At 55.8% G+C, this 21,604-nt stretch overlaps 1 protein-coding gene across 3 annotated transcripts in view; it reads left to right on the top strand.

Moving 5' to 3' along the window:
- Nucleotides 1–5,512: 5,512 nt before the first annotated feature.
- PRKAG2 (protein kinase AMP-activated non-catalytic subunit gamma 2) overlaps nt 5,513–21,604 on the top strand; it is a gene marked incomplete at its 5' end in the record, with an annotated part of 260,276 nt that continues 244,184 nt past the window's right edge. For all 3 annotated transcript variants that reach the window (XM_080701977.1, XM_080701976.1, XM_080701975.1), the window contains one exon: nt 5,513–5,620. In XM_080701977.1, coding sequence (XP_080558103.1) covers nt 5,513–5,620 — 108 coding nt within the window. The remainder of the gene's footprint in view (nt 5,621–21,604) is intronic.

Raw genomic sequence — 21,604 nt, 5'->3', positions numbered from 1 at the left:
AGCTGGCGCAGTGTTTACAGAGGCCCCAACCAGGCCTCGTCCGTTCGTTTTGCCAAGAGTTGTTATTTATTTATTTTTATTTTTATTTTTATTTATTGCGGTGCTGGGGATAAAACCCAGGGGCACTTTACCTCCGAGCGGCATCCCCAGCCTATTTTGTATTCTTTATTTTAAAACAAGGCCTCAAAGCCGGGCGTGGTGGCACACGCCTGTAATCCCAGCATTCGGGAGGCTGAGACCAGAGGATCGCGGTTCGCGGACAGCCTCAGCTACTTAGTGAGGCCCTCTGCAACTCAGTGAGATCCGGTTTCAAAATAAAGAATAAAAAATAGGGCAGGGGGTATAGCTCGGAGGTCGAATGCCCCTGGGTTCCATCCCCAGACCTGCAAAAAACCCAAAAAAACAGGGCCTCACCTAAGTAGCTGAGGCTGGCTGTGAACCGGGACCCTCCTGTCTCAGCCTCCCACAAGCTGGGATTACAAGTCTGAGCCACCACGCCCAACTCAATGAGTTGCTGGTGTCCTGAATATGCCCTCACCAACCCTGTGTTACAGGCCAGGAGACAAGGCAGCTGAGGTGTCCTGTGGCTTGTCCAAGGTCACCTTGGAGGAGCTTTGTAGACAGTCTTGTGTTAAGCTTTGAAAAGGGGAAGAGACCATATATATTTTTTCTTTGTGTTTCTCCAGAGGGGACAGCAAGGAAGATAGAAGAATAATGAACACAACTAAGTAGTGGCATCCCTCATCCATAAAGTACATATGAGAGTTCTCAGGATTTTTTTTTTTTCAGTACTGGGGATGGAACCCAGGGGCATTCCACCTCTGAGCTACACTACCAGCCTTATTTTTTATTCTTCATTTTGAAACAGGGTCTCTCTGAGTTGCAAAGGGCCTCACTAAGTAGTAGCTGAGGCTGTCCATGAACCACGGTCCTCCTGTCTCAGCCTCCCCAAGGCTGGATTAGAAGCGTGCGTCACTACGCCCGGCCCCTGCCCTATTTTTTATTCTTTATTTTTAAACAGGGACTCACTGAGTTGCAAGGGGCCTCACTAAGTAGCTGAGGCTGGCCACGAACCATGATGCTGGCTGTGAACCGTGATCCTCCTGTCTCAGCCTCCCGAATGCTAGGATTACAGGCATGTGCCACCACGCCCGGCTTCAGGATTTTAACAGATGTAAGATAATTAAGATGAGCTGCCCAGTATGGCGCCAGGCATGCCACAGACAATCAAAAAGTTGATTCCTGTCTTCTTTCCGATGTGGAATACATCTTCAGTGGAGATGGGAATTCATTGGACGCAGGCTTCCACATACATCCCCAAGAGTCCTGTGACACCCAATGGCACAGGGCCGGTGTGGACTTCAAATCCATGAGCACACCACCAATTCTAAGGCCTTCTACATTGTTCATTATCTGCAAAGACCTCTGGCTTCAAAATCTTCATTTATATGAAGTATTCATGGACAAAATGGAAAGAAACAGCGAGGGAAGGGTCGGAGACAAGTGAGTTGCCTGTGTGCTTTGCATAAGCTTTGGGTGGAGGACTCCCTTTACAGGAACCCTTGCACTCTGCTTCTCCACTGGGATATCAGCCTTGGCCCTGCTGCAAGCATTCTTTTTTTCGGTACTAGGGATGGAACCCAGGCACACTGTACCTCGGAGCTACACCCCCAGCCCTATATTTTACTCTTTATTTTTTTTGAAACAGGGTCTCACTGACTTGCAAAGGGCCTAAGTAGCTGAGGCTGTCCGTGAACCGCGATCGTCCTGTCTCAGCCTCCCGAATGCTGGGATTACAAGCATGCGCTACCAGGCCGGGCTCTAGTGCAGCATTTTGAATTGTCTTCCAAAAATGAAACGTTGCCTTGGCTTGAGCTTGAAGAGCAGGCACCATCATGATGGGCCAGTGTGTTGAACAGGAGCCCTGGGGCTGATGACACTCAGAGATGGAGACTCCAGAAGTGCAGATAATGCTGATAGGGTGGGACAGCAGTTACAAACTCGTGAGGTACAAAACAGGGCTAATAGTGCTCCCCCATTAGATGTGCTAAACCATGCAGAACTCTTTGGCACCATCACACACTGAGCTACCTATTACTGACCCACTATCGACAGCCCAGACCAGTGACGCTCGGAGAGAGGAGCATCCCAGCATGCCCTGCTCCCCAGCGGCTCTGTCCCTAGCCATCTCTAGCGAAAGGCGTGGGTGCTTTGGTTGTCCTTACCTCTTTGTTTTTAATTTCCAACCCACTGTGGAATGATACTTTTGCAAAGTTCTATATAAAAAAATGAACTATGAGCCGGGCGTGGTGGTACACGCTTACAATCCCAGCATTCGGGAGTCTGAGACAGGAGGATCGTTCACAGACAGCCTCAGCTAGTTAGTGAGGCCCTTTGCAACTCAGTGCAACCCTGTTTCAAAATAAAGAATAGAAAACAGGGCTGGGGGTGTAGCTCGGAGGTAGAATGCCCCTGGGTTCCATAAAAAAAAAAAAAAAAGAACTATCGCCGGGCATGGTTGCGCACGCTTGTAATCCCCGCGCTTGGAAGGCAGAGACAGGAGGATCGCGCAGGTTCGAAGCCAGCCGCGCATGCTGGCTTAGGAGACCCTGTTTCCAAATAAAAATGTAAAAATAGGTCTGGGAGTGTAGCCCGGAGGTAGAAGGGCTTCCAGGAACCCCAGAACCACACACACACACACACACACACACAAAAAAGAACTATCAGAGCAGTAAAATTAACAAAGTCATACAAAATATAATCAGGATAAGATAGGAGCCATGCTTTCAAAAGACCTTAGAAACCCTGCAAAAATGGTCTGTTCCTTTCCCATGGAAGAAAGCTGTCACACACCCAGTCGGTGACAGTCAGAGGGGGACTGGTTCAGATGAGATGGTTTCCTCCTGACCCTTCTACCAACCAGAGGAAGGACACAGCGACCAGGGGAGGCGAGTGTGGCACGGGCCTCGGGGGGAAAGTGTACAAGGGCGCTCCAAACCCACTTACCCAGACAAGTAATGTTTCCATGCAATATTTTCCTAAAAACCAGTTTTACACAAAGACAGTATCAGTGACCATGCTGAGCCAAGCAATACTGGGACCTGAGACAAAAGGCAAAATCAGCAATACTGTCTTTAATGTTTTGACCTTGGGTTCAGCATAGCCTTATGCACTGATTCTAAGAAGGTCATAGGTAGGGTATTCGGGGTGATGATGCGGAGCCCGGGGGCCACTGGGGCGACAAAGCTGCTTGAGAAGCGACATGTAGCTACTGGCTGGGTAACCGCGGCACACCCACTTGTGAACGGGAAGATGGAGGCTTTCAGAAGGTGCCCCCAAAGCAGAACAATCCCCGTGCTCCCTTCCTCCCAGGACTCCACTGAGCAGAAGGCATAGGACCAAGTCATTAATATTTTTTCAGTAGGAAAAAATGGCTGGTGACTTTCTCCTGATGACATCTGTACGAAATACCCAGATATCAGAAATATTAACCTATGGGACCAAAAGGGAAGAAACTCCTAAAATGTAGCCAGTAGGATAGTGGAAAGGTGTTGGGAAAGGGAGGGAGGAGGAGAAAAATGAGGCTTGCAGAAGGAAGAGGTCAAATACTGCTCCGTCCTCACGAAGGCGGCACTGCGGGGCGGTACGGGGAGGCACCACACCAAGGGTGTGTATGAAAGTGTCTCTCTCACTAGAAGGCATACTTATGCCACACCAGTACAAGTCTAAAATGCAGGCAGTCCAGTAAAATGTTTTAACTCAGGATTCCTAGGCACTAAAGACCACAAATCCAAGAAAACAAAACTCAGGGCGCAAATGAATGTACTGACTACGACTTACACGAATTTATACAAACCCGTTGACAAAACTGTATGGTCTAGCAACTTCTAAAAACTGTCCCATTAAGAAACTACACGGCTGGTAAGAAACACTGGGTCCCTTTCTGAGTCCTCACATGCACTCCCTCCGGGTCTGATGGCTCCACCCTTCCTGTCCAAGCCAGTGCTCACGGGGTGTGACTCCCACACCTGGGCACAGTGTCCACGGGCAGGGATTAACACTTTAAACTAAGAGATGACATTTAAATGACAAAGGGCCGGTGGTTTCAGTGGGTGAGGGCTGGCTCCCCTGGCCATTTAAACGACAGCCCATAAGCCTGTACACGCTTCCACTTCTAACTGGCCATTTGAACAATTAATGAAATAATACAGACATTAAGTCTCTTGAAATCCTGTAGCCAGGAGCCAGCCAGAAAAGGACCAGGAAATTCCACGGTGGGATGGCTACTTGGTTGCTGACCCCACACAGCCGGCTTCTGCGCCTTCACGACGCATCGTTCCCGGACGCCGCGGACCTTCCAGTCCAGCTTCCTTCTGGGCTGGAGGAAGGCATATAAATCCTTGGCCGTGGCGGTGCCTGTGATATCCCGGTACTTGGGAGGCTGAAGGAGCACAGGTTTAAGGGGAGCCTCAGCAACTTAGAACACCCTGTTTCAAAATTGAAAGAAAGAGCCGGGCGTGGTGGGCACGCTTGTCATCCCTGCGCTTGGGAGGCGGAGACAGGAGGACCGCGCAGGTTCAAAGCCAGCCGAGCGCGCTGGCTTAAGAGACCCTGTTTCCAAATAAAAATGTAAAAATAGGTCTGGGAGTGTAGCCCGGAGGTAGAAGGGCTTCCAGAAACCCCAGGACCATAACCACAAAAAAAAAAAAAAAAAAGAAAAGAAAAAGAAAAAGAAAAAGAAAGAAAGAAAGAAAGCAAGGAAGGTAGGAGCTAGGGTGTAGCTTGGGGGTGGAATGATCCTGGGTTCCATCCCAGCCGTCTAACCCACCCGTGACCCAGGGGCCCGCCCACGCTTTGGGGATTCTGCCCAAGCTGCGGAATTTGGAATTTGGGTCGGCGAGGGAGGCGGGAACGCGCCCGAAACTGGGTAACTCTCAGGGCGGAGGCGCGCCCTTTTCCTAAGGCCCCTTCCTAAAGCCGAGGAGTTCCAGGCCACCTCCCACCGGCGCCCCCCAAAGACCCCGTCCCTTTCGTTCTCTGGGGGTCCTGGGAGCAGCGGAGATGGCGTCAGCAGAGAACCCCAGTGGTCTTTGGGGTTACCGGGTCCTCCAGCCAGAGCAGCGAAGCCCTCTCCCCACCCTAGCCCGGGGCGCAGGTCCGCCCTGGGGGTCTGGGGGGATGCGGACCCTCCCCGCAGCCTGGGGACGCCCAGATCGGCTCCGGGCGGGCGGCCGGGCGGGGCGGGCTGGGGCGGGCTGGGCTGGGGGCCATGGCCGCCCCCCGCCCGGCGCCGCCGCACGCCGCGCACTTCCTGGTCCCGCGCGCCGCCTCCCGGCTCGGCGGCCTCCGGGCGCGGGTGGGGTGGGGGTGCCCGTGCCCCCGCCCCGCGGGCACGCGCCGCATCCGCGCCCTCCCCGCGCCCCGCCCCGCCCCGCGCCCTCCCTGCACCTGCGGCCGCGGCCCGCGGGGCGAGCAGGACGGCGGCGGCCGCCGGCAACTCCTGGCTGAAGTTATGGGAAGCGCGGCCATGGACACCAAGAAGAAGAAGGAGGCTTCCAGCCCCGGCGGCGGCAAGCGGAGCTCGGGCCCGAAGCGGCGCTCGCTGCGCGTGCACATCCCGGTGAGCGGCGCGGGGACGCGCTCGGGGCGCAGTGGGCGGCGGCGGGGACGCGCTCGGGGCGGCGGGGACGCGCTCGGGGCGCAGTGGGCGGCGGCGGGGACGCGCTCGGGGCGGCGGGGACGCGCTCGGGGCGCAGTGGGCGGCGGCGGGGACGCGCTCGGGGCGCAGTGGGCGGCGGCGGGGACGCGCACGGACGCGGTGGACACCGGGGACGCGCTCGGGGCGGCGGGGACGCGCTCGGGGCGCAGTGGGCGGCGGCGGGGACGCGCACGGACGCGGTGGACACCGGGGACGCGCTCGGGGCGGCGGGGACGCGCTCGGCGCGGTGGGGCGTCGGGTCGAGCCGCGCCCCCTGTGCATCGCTGCCCCGGGCGGTCCTGGGGCGTTTCTGGGTCCCGGGCGGGGCCCCTCCGCGGCTCGCCGGGGAGCGTGGCCGGGGCCTGCGCGGTTTTGGGGTGCAGGGCTCCTCGCCAGTGCGGGGCTGCGGCGAACTTCAGCCCCGGCCACGCCGGCAGCCTGGGCGGACTTTGGCGACAGGGATCGATCGGTCTGCAGACCGACCTCGCCGCTCCCGACGAGGCGGGGGTGGGGTAAGGATCGTGCGCCCCCCCTCCTCCGCGTTAGGTCGCCCAGGTAGCCGCAGGGCCCCCGACCTCCACTCCCAGGGTGGTGGGAGGCACGCCCACCGCTTACCTTAACCCAAAGGAAACCCCCGGCCGGGTCACACCCTCTGTCTCCACCAACCAAGTAAAAGTAAAAGTGTTTGTCTAGACACCCCACCCCCAACACACACGTGCTGATACTTACCCAGACGCACAGCACGGGCCCGCACGGCGTAGACGGCTCAGCTGAGACTATTTTATGGCGAGTGTTGGGCAGGGTGGGAGTGTGCAGTGAGCCCCCTCCCCAGGGCTGCCTGGACCCCCGTCAAAGGGAACCCATCCTGACACCCACTGGCAGAGCTGTGGTCACTCTCCACAGCGAATAATCCGAGGCATCTGTTGCGTGGAACCCCTTTTTTCCTCTTTTTTTTTTAGTCCGACCCCCAAGGTCCTCCTTAAACTTCCCCTCCCAGGTGTAACAGCTGGACCCGGAAGGTGAGGTCCAGGGACTTGGTGCCCTAGACATCTCGTGGGTACCTGGGCCAGCGCCCCTGACCCAGGGACTGGATCCTTCTGTCTGCTGCTTGGCCACTGTGGTGGTGACCCAAATATACAGGAATAAAAGGTTTTATTTAAAAAAGAAATTTTCCTGCTTCCATTGCTGATGTAAGCCGTTCAGAAACCGTACCTGTACATTCAGTTGGACATTACTGCTAAAATCTGCTTAACAGTGGTCACTTCAGGCAACCATGTAACTGTGCAGTCTGTCCCGTGTGTCAAATGGAAAAAATAACACCTACTTTGCAGGAAGGTTGAAATAAAATAGTACCTGGAAAAGCTCTTTACAGTGTAAAGTGTTATGTACGCATATGATTAGTGCATGCATGCCAGAACACCTAATTTAAGAGAGAGAGAGAGGAAAGGACTTCACAACCGACTACGTTGCCAGTGTACAGGCCACACTGGGTCAAGGCTAAGGGGAGAGGCTAGGTCCAGTGGCACGTGCTTGGGTCCAGGCCGGTGGGGTCCAGGGCAAAATCCAGCTATGGGAGGAGAGGCCTGACTGCGTGCGCACACTGGAAACCCAGGTTGTTGCTGAGAGACTCTGCCATCCTCTTTGGAAGCTTTTTACAACCTTCTTGGCATGGCACAGCCTCTACTGAAATTAGCATTCAGCCCGTTGTTCCAGAACAGTGAACTGAGTGCCACCATGTGTCCAGTGCTTTTCTAAGGACAGGGCTCTGTCTCAGCGCTCACGGGGTCTGTGGTTGCTGAGGGGACCTAGGGTTTCTGCATCAGCCTCCAGTGACCACCTGCTGGTCATTGTGCTAGAGAGCCTTACAGGGTGGCTGGGAGTATCCAGGGTTGAAAGCTGACCAGCGCAGATGCTGCAGCGATGAGGTGGGCTGATGTGCTTAGAGATTTCAGACCAGAGGGGTGGCGGCGAGAAGCTGTGTCTCGTGGAGGGAAGGGCCTGAGGACCAGGGGTTGAGGGACCGGGTGGAGACCAGATCACCATGTAGGACCCTGAAGAAGGCTTGCCAGGTTTAGTAACTACCAGTGCAAGATGCCCAGGTAAATTAGGATTTCAGATGAAGGACATAGACTGTTTTAGTATAAGTATGTTCCAGGCGGTATACTCATACTTAAAACCAGCCGGGCGTGTGCCGTAATCCCCACACTTGGGAGGCAGAGACAGGAGGATGCACAGGTCTGAAGCCAGCCTCACTGGCTTAAGAGACCCTGTTTCCAAATAAAATATAAAATAGGTTTGGGAATGTAGCCCGGAGGTAGAAGGGTTCCATCCCCAGTACCACAAAAAAAAAAAAAAAATCATCATTTATGTGAAATCTCAGTTGAACTGGAGTCCTGTGTCTAGCCAGGCCACACAGGCTCAAAGGCCAGGCCTGGGGAGTGAGAAATTCCTCCCAGAGGCACCCAGAAGCTCCAGCAGACCTGTCAGTGCCCCACCCCGGAGCCTGTGGCTGGTCCCTAGCTCGCCTGGGTCTTACTGGCAGCTTCTCACTTGTGACGCTCTCTCCCCATGAAGGATTCCTTCCAGGCTCTGTCCGTGCGGGGATGCTGGACGTGTCCCGAGGTATATACTCCACCGAGGGGGGGGGGCATAGCCATCTGCCCCTTTCCCAGGCAGGCCCCTCCTGCCCACCGTGGCAGCCCATCCATTCGTGCGTCCTCGCGGGGGTTTCCTGGCCTCTCTGCCTCCACTCCCCACTCCCTCCCCCGAGCTGCTTCAGTTAAACTACTGAACCTGAGGTCTTGCCTGGGTGTTATTTCTTGGGGGGAGGGAACTAAATTAAGCAGCCACGGTGATGAGAACAGCCGGCAGGGTGGCGCACGCTTGTAATCCCAGCACTCGGGAGGCTGTGACAGGAGGATCCTCAGCTACTTAGTGAGGCCCTTTGCCACTCAGTGAGACCCTGTTTCAAAAATAAAAAATAGGGCTGAGGGTGTAGCTCGGAGCTAGAAGGCCTCTGGGTTCCTTCCCCAGTACTGCAAAAAAAAAAAAAAAAAAGTGATGTGAAGAAGTTCAGTAAGGAGGAGCCTAGAGCGCGTGTGGAGTGGAGGCTGGGAACCACTCAGATCCCTGGGCAGCCCGAAGGACAGGAAGGGCAGACGGAGGCCCTGGGAGGGGACGGACGCCTCGGGAGCTGGTGTTACAGTGTGGTGGCACAGGGCGGGTTGTACTTGAACCCAGGGCAGCAGATCTGCCGGAGATCACGCCCGCTTCCCCAAGCCCCGGCGTAAGATGACAGTGGTGTCCCAGGAACGCCATTTCCAAGGGTGTTTCGGATTCCAAGGAGTTATTCCTGGTGGCTCTGGTGGTCCAGGGACTCCAGCCATTTGATGCTGAGCAGTGGCGTTTGGGGTAACAAGGCCTCCTGGCGCCTCGTGTCCAAGCAGCTTGACTTTGATTCGGTTGGAGCGAGCCCTTTGGGACCCCAGTTTCTACCCCATGTCTAGCACAGGGCAGAGCAGAGGCTGTTGCATTGTGCTGGGGAGTCACCACCCACCTTGGGCTCTTTGCCTACTCTCTGAAGGCACTGAGGATGAAGAACCCATTTTCGGGAACACCCCAGGGCCCATGAGCAATTCCACAGACCGGAATTACCAAATGATTTATAACTACCCTGGAAGGGAAACTGGTCCTTGGTTCGGCCTGAGGATGTCCCTTGTCGGATGTGAGCCATCCTGGATGTCCCCTTGTCTTGCTGATCTAAGCCAGCTCAGATCACCTATGAGCATCACTCTCGAGTCTTGGGGGCTGGGAGGACAGGCAGGTGCGGGGCCGGCTCAGGCTGCACAGGGCGGTACAGGAGCCGGCGGGCGCTAAGGCTGGAGTGTGGCGCACGCTGTCTCCGTGTCTCGCCTTCTCCCTAGGTGAAGGAGGATGGTGATGAAGGTGGGTGGGGGCGGTCGAGGAAGTCGTTGGCTGCTCGTGTTGCTGTGTGTGGGATTCTGCCAGCACTCTGGGAGCAAGTGTGTTCTTTCTCCTTCTTTTCTGAGTAGACGTGGTTTCCCCATCAGTGTTGAAATCTGTGCATGTGTAAGGCCCACTTTACTCTTGGGAGCTGTTTACAAGCCAGTGATGGTGCAGGTGGCCTAAGGGGAAGAGAGAGGGGGACCCTGGGCTGGAGCAGGCTGGAGGGGCTTGGGGGTCACCTCTGAGTAGGGCTTTAGCGACAGGCGTACATGTCCTGGCCCTTCTAGAGAGAGGAACTCCAGAAGTCCTTTGCAGTCCCAGGAGACAGACTAAAAATAGAGGCCAGAGCAGTTGATTCCAGAAGGTCGTAGAGACACGCCCGGGCGTGGGCCTGTCACGATGCACTGGCTGCCACGTGCCCCCCCCCCCCCCCCCGCAGAAGCCTCACACAGCTCGAGGACGGCTCGAGGCGCACGTGCCCTCCAGGTGGTGCTCCCAGAGAACGGGGCAGTTCCCATGTTCCCTCCTGGGGCCAGAGGAGCAAAGGACAGTGCTCTCTGCCACTCAAGCCACAGAGACGCCTGGACTCGAGACCAGGGGAAGGGGCTCGGGTGCCACGCAGCTCAGGGTGGGGGTCAGCTTTGACGTTGCTCTCGACCTCAGCTGCTCTGCTTGCTGGGTTACGGTGTGGGGCAGTCATTTTCAAAGTATGGTTCTTGGACTGGCCTAAAGAGAATCATCTGGTATTTTTAAAATGTATCGAATCCTAGGTCTCAGCCCAGACCTACTGAACTAGAAATTTTGAGGGTGAGACCTGCAATTCTGAGTATTTAAGTTCTCCAGGTGGTTCTTACGCCCACTGGAGTTTAAAAATCGTTGGCTTTCAGCCTCTCTGTAATTCCCATCCATTTCTTCTATTCCGTAAGTTATTCCTGCCATCTGTCCATCTACCTACCTAAATATCCATCTGTCATCTCTCCACCTCCTATCGATCCCCTGCACCTCTCCAGCCATCACAGAAAAGGTATCGTTGGCTGCTGACTTTTCAACAAAGGCAGCATGCTCCTGGCTTCAAATAAAGATGGATGCCCACCTCTGTCTCCAGCCAGAGCAGCCAGCAAGGGCCAGCTGTTGGGCTGCACTAAAAGCTTTCTTGACTCCTCCCTGCAGTGGCTTGGTGCACCACAAATTCTGTAAGCCCAGATGCCCAGGAAGAGTACCAGGATATTGGGGCACTTGGTGGCCCAGCTACTTGGTGGGGGAGCCCCCAAAACTGCCTCTGGCTCCCAGGTTTATACATGGGGCCTGGAGCAGAGTGTGGTGGCGCACGCTTGTAATCCCAGCATCTGGGAGGCTGAGACAGGAGGATTGCAGTTCTTGGACAGCCTCAGCTACTACTCAGGCCCTTTGCAATTCAGTGAGACCCTGTTTCAAAATAAAGAATATAAATAGGGCTGGAGGCGTAGCTCGGAGGTAGAATGCCCCTGGGTTCCATCCTCAATGCCGCCAAAACAAAACAAAAACCAAATACATGGGGCCTGGGATCCCCTCCACAGCACCCCAAGTATGAGATGGCTAGGGCTTCCTGGGCAGGGCAGGGCAGGGCACGCTGGCTGGGCCTGAGGAAGGAAAGACTGCTGGAAGAGGAGCCGCGATCCTCCTCCTTCAAGGCCTCCCCCATATTTAGAGAGTTCAAACCTTCTGGAACAGTGTGCGTGCAAGCCGGGGGCTCTGCAGGGTCCCATGTTCAGAGCGAGCTTCAAGGTGTAGCCCCGGAGCAGAGCTCTGTCCTCCCATCCTCTCAGGCCCCCATTGCAGACGGCCTTTTCGCTGTGACATGGTGGGTGACCTGCACAGTCAGGCTGGGAGCGACGTGTACACCTTTGCTCCCCTCCAAGTCTGCCGCCGCCCAGTTTCTGCTTAGTCCTGCTGCTCTTGGTGGCAAGTTTCAAGGTCCTTGTAGTCAGGAGGCTAGAAAAACTGCAAAGCGGCTCCGTGATGGGGCAGATGCTTAACCTCGGATCCCTGTTTCACAGAGGGATGGCTCTGGTACCGAGGTGACAGAGGGGACAGCCCGCCGTAGCTGGTGTGTTCAACACTGTGCCTTCCACACATCACACCCTGGCCAAGTCTGTCTGTCTGTCTTTCCTCTTTTTTCAGCGCTGGGGATGGAAGGCTGGGCCTCAGCCCTGCTGGACAGGCACTCTCTCGCGGAGCCTCATCTCCAGCCCAGGCTTCTTGGTGTTGGGCTGGTGTCCTTTCTGCCTGTCTTCTATGCACTGACTGCTTCCAATCAAACCTAGAAAATCTGTGACCGCACGGCCTCTTGGCTCAGATTGGCCGTCGTGGCTGTGCTGAGAGTCGCAGGTGCCTGAGCACCAGATAATCCACTGACCCTAAGCAGCCGCAGAGGTCGTTTGGAGTCCTGTTACCAACGCTGCCTCATCTGGTCGGACTTCATTGACACTAACTTTCCAATACTTCGTGTCCTCTAAAACCTTCAGATAAATAAATGTGCTCTGAAATGACGCCGTTCTTGACTTTGTTTTGGAGCTGTCCGTCTCCCGACTACCCTTGCTTCTGCTCGCTGCCAGGGTCTCTCTGTGGGTTGCGGGGCTGCTTTTATGGGTGCTCCAGACCCTCGGTGGGAGCTGAGCTCCCTCCTGCTTGGGGCTCTTTATCTTCTTTTCTCTGTTTCTGACTCAGGTTGTGAACATGACCACCCCCCACAAACAAGGGTTGTCTCTTATTCCCTCCTCTCTTTCTTTCTTTCTTTCCTTTCTTTCTTTCTTTGTGGTGCTAGGGATGGAACCCAGGGGCATTTTACTTTCAAGCTACACCCCCAGCCCAATTTTTTAATTCTTTATTTGGAAACAGGGTCTCACTGAGTTGCAAAGGGCCTCACTAAGTAGCTGAGGCTGGCCACGAACCCAGGTCCTCCGGTCTCAGCCTCCCAAGTACTGGGATTACAGGTGTGCTCCACCATACCAGGCTCCTATTCCTTTCAAGAGGGGGACCCACCCATCTTGATAAGCCCTGAGGTGGACTGAGCAGAGACAGCGCCGAGCCAGCAAGTTGAAACAGTTCATTCGCTTGGTCAGCCAGTCATGACCTTGCTCTACTCTAAAGAGGAGCCGCGTGACTGTGAGCTGTGCCCCTCGGGCTTCACCGCAGGGATTCTTAGGAGACCCCACGGCCACCTGTTGTGTGGCATGGGCCACCAGACTAGAGGAAATGGTTAAGTATTAGCCAACCGTGTTCCCCAGTGGGAGGGGTGCCAGGGGTTGGACTGTTTCTTCCAGCCCTGCTTTGGAAGGGTTAATCAGAATTGTCCTCATCTCTTTTTTCCACTTCTGACTTTGAAAATAATTTAATCTCCATCCTTTACTTCCTGTTGACAGGAAGCTTTCTCTGCCAGTTCACGGCTTGCCATAGACCAATCGGATCCCGTCCGGGCTTTGGGGCTCCTGCCAGGGCCTCGGGGTTTTGGAGTCCTAGCTGGGCAGCAAGCTTGCCGATGGACATACACGTAGAGACCAGTTTGCTCTCAGTAACCCCAGCTTCCAACCCCTTCTCCGTGGAACAGAGCCCCATCCCCTTCCTTATCCTGGCTGAGGGATGCTCTGCTGCTGTGAGGTTCCTGTGAGGGAGCGCAGCAGGAGGGTGGCGCAGAGTGACCCCATGTGTGTGGAGGGGTGGGGGTGCCACTGGGCAAGGGCAGGGTCTCCTCAAGGGTGCTCATACTGCCCGTTTTTTTTTTTTTTTCAGTACTGGGGCTGGAACCCAGGGGCATTCTACCTCCAAGCTACACCCCCAGCCCTATTTTTTATTCTTTATTTTGAAACCGGGTCTCACTGAGTTGCAAAGGGCCTCACTAAGTAGCCGAAGCTGCCCTTGAACTGTGATCCTTCAGTCTCAGCCTCTGGGATGCTGGGATTACAAGCATGCACCACCACGCCTGGCTTCATACTGCTCAGTTTTTAGGTAAAGAAATGGGGTGCTGGAGGCTAAAGTCATATTTGCATTAGGCAGGGCAATTGCTGGGGTGAGAAAAAAGTGGGGTTCTCTGCAGCTGTATACCTGGTCCCCCGGCCACATGTTGAAAGTGCAGAGATGAACACCTTGATGGAATGAAATGTGTTCCCCAAAAGACCTGTTGAGTCCTAACCCCTGCACCCTTGAGTGTGTCCAGAAGTTGAGGTGAGGTCATTAGGATGGGCCACAATCCTGTAGGGCTGGGGTCCTTATAAGAAAAGGGAATTTGGGCACAGAAACAGAGAAAGGCCACGTGGAGGCTGAGGCCGAGACTGAAGTGAGGCTGCCGCGAGCCAAGGACACGGGGCTACCAGGAGGCGGGGGAGGCAACAGGGTCCTCCAGAGGTGTCAGGGGAGGGTGGTCCTGCCTCCCAAACCGTGAGGCACCTGGTGTGTGGGCCTGTGATGGTGGCCAGGGGTCCTACTCCAGCAGGGCCCTGTCCTCGCAGGGAGCGGGACAGCAGCTCCCTCCTCGGGAAGGAGCCTTGTGAGCAGGTGCCTGGCCCCTCAAGGGGCCGGGTGCTGCTCTCCTGTGTCCACAGCTCTCTGGCTGCATTTCCCCAGGTCCCAGGGCTTTCCTTGCAGCCCCCTTCCTCCCTGCTGGACATCCTAGTGTGGTGGGACTGAGCGCTGGATGAAGGCCGGGGACAGCCCTGTCTGTCCAGAGTTCCTCCTCTCGGCTCACAGAAGATGGGCTCTAAGTGGCCATGCCTCTGTTGGATTTATTTTTCTTTTATTTTGAAACAGGGTTTCACTGAGTTGCAAAGGGCTTCACTATGTAGTTGAGGCTGGCTGCGAACTGCGATTGATTATCCTCCCAAATGCTGGGATTACAAGCGTGCGCCACCACACCTGGCTTCTTATATTTCGTTTTTTTTTTTTTTTTTAATAATCCAACACTGGAATAAACACTACGCTCATGGTGAAACCTCTCCCTCCCCGGCCCATCCCACTCACAGCGTCAACCACAGGAACAGCCACTGGGTGATAAGCTTGAGGCCAGCACCACCGGGCCCAGCCTGAGGATACCATGGCGCCTGGCAAGTGCCCCAGGGAACGTCATCCTCTTTGCAATTCAGACTGCTCCCCAGTGGTGAAGACGATGTCACTGATTATCAGATGGCACCTGGGCAGCATGGTTGTCATCCGATTGAGATCATACCGACGGAACACTTGCAACCTGCTAGATGTGAGATTTTACTTAAGTCATTTCTCTTCATCTCTGATAGACTGCGAAGTGTCACCACGGACGCTGTCGTGCAGTTGTCCTGACCGTAGATAGGGCCGTTCTGTCGTGCACGGCTCTGGCCCCTCTAGCCCGGCCTGCCAAGGAGAACCACCTCTGGGTTAGCTGGGTTCTTACTGTCTCTGTTCAGTGCTGGCCTTGGTGCTCTGTGAAGTGTCAAGGTCACCTTGGGGTAGTAGACTGGACGGACAGGTCCTTGGCTCAGGGCTGGAAACTGCACGCGCCCTTCCAGCAGTGTGCCCAGGGGCTGACCTCCTCTCTCTGCTCATTTGTTAGATGGTCAGTGAAGAATATTCTTCACCTTTCTTGAAAAATGAAAATTCTTTGCCCTTCTTGTGAAAGAAATGATGGGCCTTCTATTTGCTCTAGATCTTCTTTGTGTGTGTGTGTGTGTGTGTGTGTGTGTGTGTGTGTATTTTTTTTTTTGCGGTATTGGGGGTGGAACCCAGGGACATTCTACCTCCGAGCTACAACCCTAGCCCTATTTGTTATTCTTTATTTTGAAACCGGGTCTCACTGAGGGCCTCACTAAGTAGCTGAGGCTCCCTGAGAACCACGATCCTCTCAGCCTCCCGACTGCTGTGATTACAAGTGTGCCCACCACGCCCGGCTTCTTCAGTTTTGTTTTTTAAATGATCCAACGTTGGGATGAACACTAAGCCAACAGTTGGGAACACCCGGCCAGCTCTTCGCTCAGGTCACGGGGTGGGGGTGGGGTGGGGCTGGGTCCCTCTTCTGCCAGCCTGTCGTGTGCTCAGCACATGGCTCAGGCGTGGAGTGTCACTGGGACCAAGACAGCGCAGTCCCCACAAGGGCAGCCTTGGGCACCTGTCACCAACCAGCTCACCACTGCTGCTTTCAAAACACTAAAACCATAGGGACTTAAAACAATAAACGTCCAGTCTTTCTCACAATCTGCTGTGTCTACTGGGAAACTCTTGCCATCCAGGCCCATCTCTGTGGTTAGCTGGGGCCAGGATGGCCACGCCTTCATGCCTGCCCAGCGACCCGCTGGCTCCACAGTGGCTGGTCATTGGGGACAACTTGGCCTTGTGTCCAGCAGGCAGTCCAGGTGGCAGGCCCTGAACTCAAGGGCTTCTCCAGCCACCACTAGTGCTCGGTCTAGATTGGGGGTGGAGCAACAGACTGCCTTGGGTAGGAAAAGCTGCAGGTCATAGTTCGAGGACAAGAGCGCAGGGCCAGGGGGTCTGTGTAAGGTGGTCCAGCTAATCCTCTCAAGACCTGTCAACATATACCATACAGTAGTATATTGCACAAGTGACAAACAACACATTGTCTAACTATAGTTTATATTAAATTGTACGTGTTATTTGTAGCATACACGATATGTAATCCATATACATTAAAAAAGAGGATTGGATCTGGGTGCAGTGGTGCACACCTTGCATTCCTAGTACTTGAGAGGCTGAGACAGGAGGATTGCAGGTTCAAGGCCAACCTGGGCAACTTAGCAAGACCATGTTTCAGAATAAAACATAAAAAGGGCTGGGGTGTAACTAGGAGGTAGAATGCCCCTGGGCGGCGTCTGAGGTCTCCATCGACCTGGCGCCTGTGCTTTGTCTGGGGCAGGTGGCCTTCGAGGGGCTGGACCTGTGGCTGGGAGAGGCGTGCAGGTGCACGGCGCCGCCGGGTCCTCCCAAAGCCGGGCACCTGGTTGAATGCGTCCAGTGTCCACTGCCGGGGATGCGTGAGTGTCCGTGGGGACTCTGTCCCTGGGGAGGAGCGGTGTCAGAACAGAGAGTTTACTTGTCTCTTCGCCTCTTGGCTCTGTTTACGAAGTGGATTTTGAGATTTCTGACATGACCTAAGGCACAGGTAATAGAATATTCTCGGCTCCAAGGTAGAGACATGCCAGGCAGAGATACCAAACTGGTCTGAGGGACTCAGCCAGATGACTTCCGCTGGGCGCCTGCCTGGTGGGAAAGTGGCCCAGAGGGTGTGTGGTGACCCCCGGGAGTCAGAGGGAAGGGAAGCTGTGCTCCGGCCCAGCCTGGAGGGGCGGAGTAACCTGCCGAGGTCCTGGTGGCAAAGCAGGGGTTAAAACTCAGATAATATTGGGAGGCCACAGGTGAGGGCCCAAGCCGCCCGGGCACCCCTCAGGTCAGGGGTCACAGAGCGGTGTCAACGCGGTTCTGCTTTGTGCTGGCTGCACATGAGCCGTAGGCAGAGATGGGTGCGGACCTGGCCCCAGGCCTGCTGCCCTCCATCCGTGGGAGCACCCCCGCCACCTGCCCGCTCTGCTGCGAGCCTCAAAGCAAAGTTCTGCAGGCATGGGGTGCAGGCGAGCTTGCTTCTCCAACAAAGTCCCGGCGGGCACCTGGGCTCCGCTCCTCGGCAAATGACCATTTGCCGTCGGGTGATTCTGCAGCCTTCGCCCGCGATTACTCTCGGCCAAGAGATTCTGCCCCTTCGCTCTGATCCTCAGATGGGGAAGGAAGGCAAGCCAGACAGGGCAGAGGGGATGTTGGGCTTCGGAGCAACCACGTGAAGGCTTCAGCCAGCAACCCGGAGCATTCTAGAACCCCGGCGCCCAGAGCGGGGCGCAGACGCCAGACGTTTGTAGTCAGCATCCCCGGGCAGGTCCCTCTGTGGAGGCGGAGTGTTCCTGGCCCCCAGCGCCCTTGCTCCTGCTGAGTCCCACTCACCCAGGGGCCTCGCGCGGCATTCACCACCCCACTTCTCTTTCTGCATCGGATCTTTTTTTTTTTTTTTTTTTTTTTTGGTGGTACTGGGGTTCCTGGAAGCCCTTCTACCTCCGGGCTACTCTCCCAGACCTATTTTTTATACTTTTTATTTGGAAACAGGGTCTCCTAAGCCAGGCACGTGGCTGGCTTCGAACCTGTGCGATCCTCCTGTCTCTGCCTCCCAAGCGCGGGGATGACAAGTGTGCGCCACCACGCCCGGCCAGATCGGTTTTCTTTTGATGTGTCCCCCAGCCTCCTTCGTTAGGCCATAAGCTCCCTCACGATGGAGCTTTCTCCTGTCCCAGCCCTGAGGAAACGGCTGCCTACGCGGGGCCCTCACGCTGAGGGCGATGGGAGGGAGATGCAGGCGCCCAGCCAGCGTGGCGGGGAAGAACCAGGCGTGGGCCGTCTTTCAAGAGTCAGAATGCTTCATGAACCTTAGGACGTGATTTCAGGAAATCTGTGCGAATCGATTATTTACAAACCTCATGGGAACCATCCATGGGAGAGAGAGCATTCCTGTCTCGATGCAAGGAGAGGACAAATCTTAAGAACGTTAGTTGTTTTCTTTTTCGACTCTTCTCTGGGAAAGTGGTTTGGATTTTCTGCTCAAGCTAATTGGCTGGAAACAGCACCATCAGTCAGCCAGGAGGCATTTGGCTGGCATGGTAGTCCTTCAACTGGAAACTCGCCTGGCACCTTGGCTGGCATTCAGAGAGCAGGGGATGATTTGCCCAAAGGCCAGGTGCCGCCCCTCGCACGCCGCACCCTCCGGGAGCCTCTGTGGTTCCTGGTGCGTGGACCTGGCTGTCCTCATACTAGAGCTTTCGTATCAGAATCCTCGCGGGAGCAGGGGCGGGATGAAGGCTGGCTGTTATCTGCTCTGCAGAAGGGCTGTGTGTGGAGGGACACACTTGGGCATCAGAGACCAGCGTTGCACCTCTAGTGCCCCTGTTTGCTCCCCTGCCTTTCTGGATAGTTTACTGGCCCCCAGGAACCCCAGACTCCTCACCCATAAATGTGGGTTAAGTCCCACTCACAAGGCTTGGGGAGCATGAAGCAAGATCCCCGGGGTGAGTGGGGAGATGTCCGTGTTCTAAAGTATCTGTTGCCTTTTCCTGGAGAGCAGCCCCGGGGAAGACACCCTAAGAATACAGCTAAGGCTGTCAGTCCAGAGCGGGGTATCTGGAGAGGGCCCCAAGTTGAGATCATTTTAATTCTTTTCATGGAACTGATTTTATCTGTACATTCTGATGTGAATTTGTTTTTAATCCCTTGTAAGGCTTTGGCTAAGTACATTTACAAATTTATTTAGCAGGTCTCCTTATTTGCAGTGAGATAGGCTAAGGCCAAGGCCCTGGGCCCAGAGTGCAAGCCGGCCTGAGCCCCTGGCCTGAGACGTGGAGCCGGCCTGAAGCTGGCCAGGAGAGGACCCTGGACAGGCCATGAGGCTGGGGCCCCACAGCCATGGATGGGTTCATGGTGCTTAATTGAGGATAGACCATAGTATCCGCTGGGGAGATGGAGGTCCACTAGCGACTGGTTGCCTGCAGGCTTTTGGCTCCCAGCCCCACAGCCCCTGCCTACAGGGGCAGGCAAGGAGTCCTGAGCACACCTGGGTCAGGAGAGGGCCTGGGATCCCATCCTCATCCTGAGCATCCTTGCTGACTCGGGCAAGTCCTGGAACCTTGAATTGATAACCGCCCTGTGACTTCTGTCTGGATGGGCCCCGGGGACAGTCATTTATCCAGCACTCAACATGCCCAGCCCTGGACAGAGATGGGGCTCACCCAGCGCCCACCTGGACCAAGACAACTGCTGGTGAGCTGCTGAGCAAGAGACGGAGCCATGGGCGGCTTTGGGCTACGGGGCCCTCTCTCCGGAAGTCTCAGGGACCTGTCTTTCCCGAATCTTCTGTGATGGACTGGAGAGATTCCTGGTGGTGTCCAGCTGGGTTTCCCTAGAAGTTTCTAACCCCTCCCCCCACTCCTGAGTGACTGCGGCCAGGGAGGGGGCTGGACCTAAGGTTGATCCCAGAATTCTGCCCAGGAGCAGGAAGAGCAGCCTCCCAACCCAGAATTCATGTTTGATTTGTCTTTGGGGTCCCTCAGCGCGCACTGCCCATAGGGGTGCCCTGAGCATGTCCTAGCTTTCACTCAGGCACCTTTAGTTTTGAGGATCAACCCAAATCCATCTTCCCCTTAGAAAACTCAAATCCACAAGCGGCCAAAGGGAATATGGCGTCACTCTTCCTTCAGTAGTGACGGCGTCGGAGTACCCGTGGTCCAGGGCCGTGGAGGAGGCAGGATTTTCCAGTCCTTCTAAGTCGCCCCTTTCTCTTCCTCCAGAGCTTGGAGAAGGGGCGAGAAGGGACAGGGTAGAGTCTCAGCATTGAGAGAGCTGTGCGTATCTAAGTGTTCATTAAGCAAGTATCAAGAGTGAATGTTCTTAGGGTACCAGTATCTGTATGATACCTGGATATCAAAAAATGGCAGGAGGCCCCGGAGCGCGCTTGGATAACAACCTAACATGGTCCCTGCGGTTCTGAAGCTACAAGAAGCCGGTAGCTTCCTCGGCCGCAGACTGGGCTCTTGGGCGAGCATTTTCTGTGATGGATGCAGGCACTCGTGATGCTCGTGGGGCCTCGGGATCAAGCCCGGGGAGGCTGGGAGCGGGGGAGGCGAAGGGAGAAACTGAGCTGCATCGGGCCAGCCCTTCGGCGTCGTGCTGGCATGAAGTCGAAGTCAGGGAACCACCGGCATGGATGCGGGCTGCCGGTGGACAGGTGTGGCCTTCAACCTGGGATATCCTCACCAGGGCCGGCAGGTGCTTCCTGCAGTGCCCAGCAGCTGGGGAAATCATCCTTCAACCCTGAAGTGGGAAGAGGAGGCACATGGTGATGCGCTGGACCCTCATGACACAGCCGCAGGACCAGAACCTGCTACTCTATCTCCTCCGTCCCTTCCCGCCTCGAGACTGCACAGGGGCCAGCGTTGTACAGAAGGCGGAAGACACACAGGTACTCGCCCCGCTGCGCTCCAGCCGGGCCGCAGCTGGTTCTAGCGATTTTCAAGGACCCACCAAGGACAGCAGTGGACTCTGCAGAGACCCAGCGTCCTGGGCCCAGGCGCGTGAGCTTCCGCATCCCACTACGGCTGGCCTGACCTGCAGGCGGCCCTGCTCTCCTGACCGCTGTGCGGATGGGAGGCCTGCGCAGCAGAGGCCCCGATGGGGACCGCAGGCGAGCTGCAGGCCCGGGCTGTCTGGCACCTGAGCCCACATGCGGAACCACCAAGCAACAGAACAGACAGATGGTGCCCGAAGGAGGCTGCAGCCCGAGAAGACGCGTGGCAGGCGGAGGTGTTTATTTCCAGCCATTTTTATAGACTGGTTTATAGTCACATTAGTCTGACTTTTTTTTTAACACCAGCCACCGATGGGCCCACAGTGAGCATGGCAGCCCGGGGCAGGGAGCGGCCAGCGGTTGCCGGCTCCTCCTTCTCACCGAGCTCTGTGGGGCTGCTCGGGCAGGCAGCGGGGAGGAAAGGTCCTGAATGTCACCGGGAAGCCGCGGCTGCTTCCTGCTCTGATCTCTAACACCGTCTTCCACACGCTGCTGCGAGTGCGCGTGTGGCCGGCTCCTGTTGGAGGCCCCTCCTGCGAAGCACAGTCCTCGGGATGTGTCTTACAGCAAGGGCAGTCCTTGGATAACTGCGCTGAGGTGGATCTTGGGGTTCCCACCCACCCCAGGATCTTGTTTCCTAACGTTATAGTGGTTGCAGCGGGCGTGGCGGCACACACCTGTAACCCCAGTCCTTGGGAGGCTGAGACAGGAGGATCACAAGTTCAAGGCCAGCTCAGCAATTTAGAGAGACCCTGTTTTAAAATGAGACAGAAAAAAGGCTGGGGGTGTAGCTCGGTAGTAGAGCAACTTTGGGTTCGATCCCCAGCACC

This window comes from Muscardinus avellanarius (assembly GCF_963383645.1).
Source record: "Muscardinus avellanarius genome assembly, chromosome: 9".
Lineage (NCBI taxonomy): Eukaryota > Metazoa > Chordata > Mammalia > Rodentia > Gliridae > Muscardinus > Muscardinus avellanarius.
Note: the sequence above shows the minus strand (reverse complement) of the source record. Positions and strands in the feature narration are given on the sequence as shown.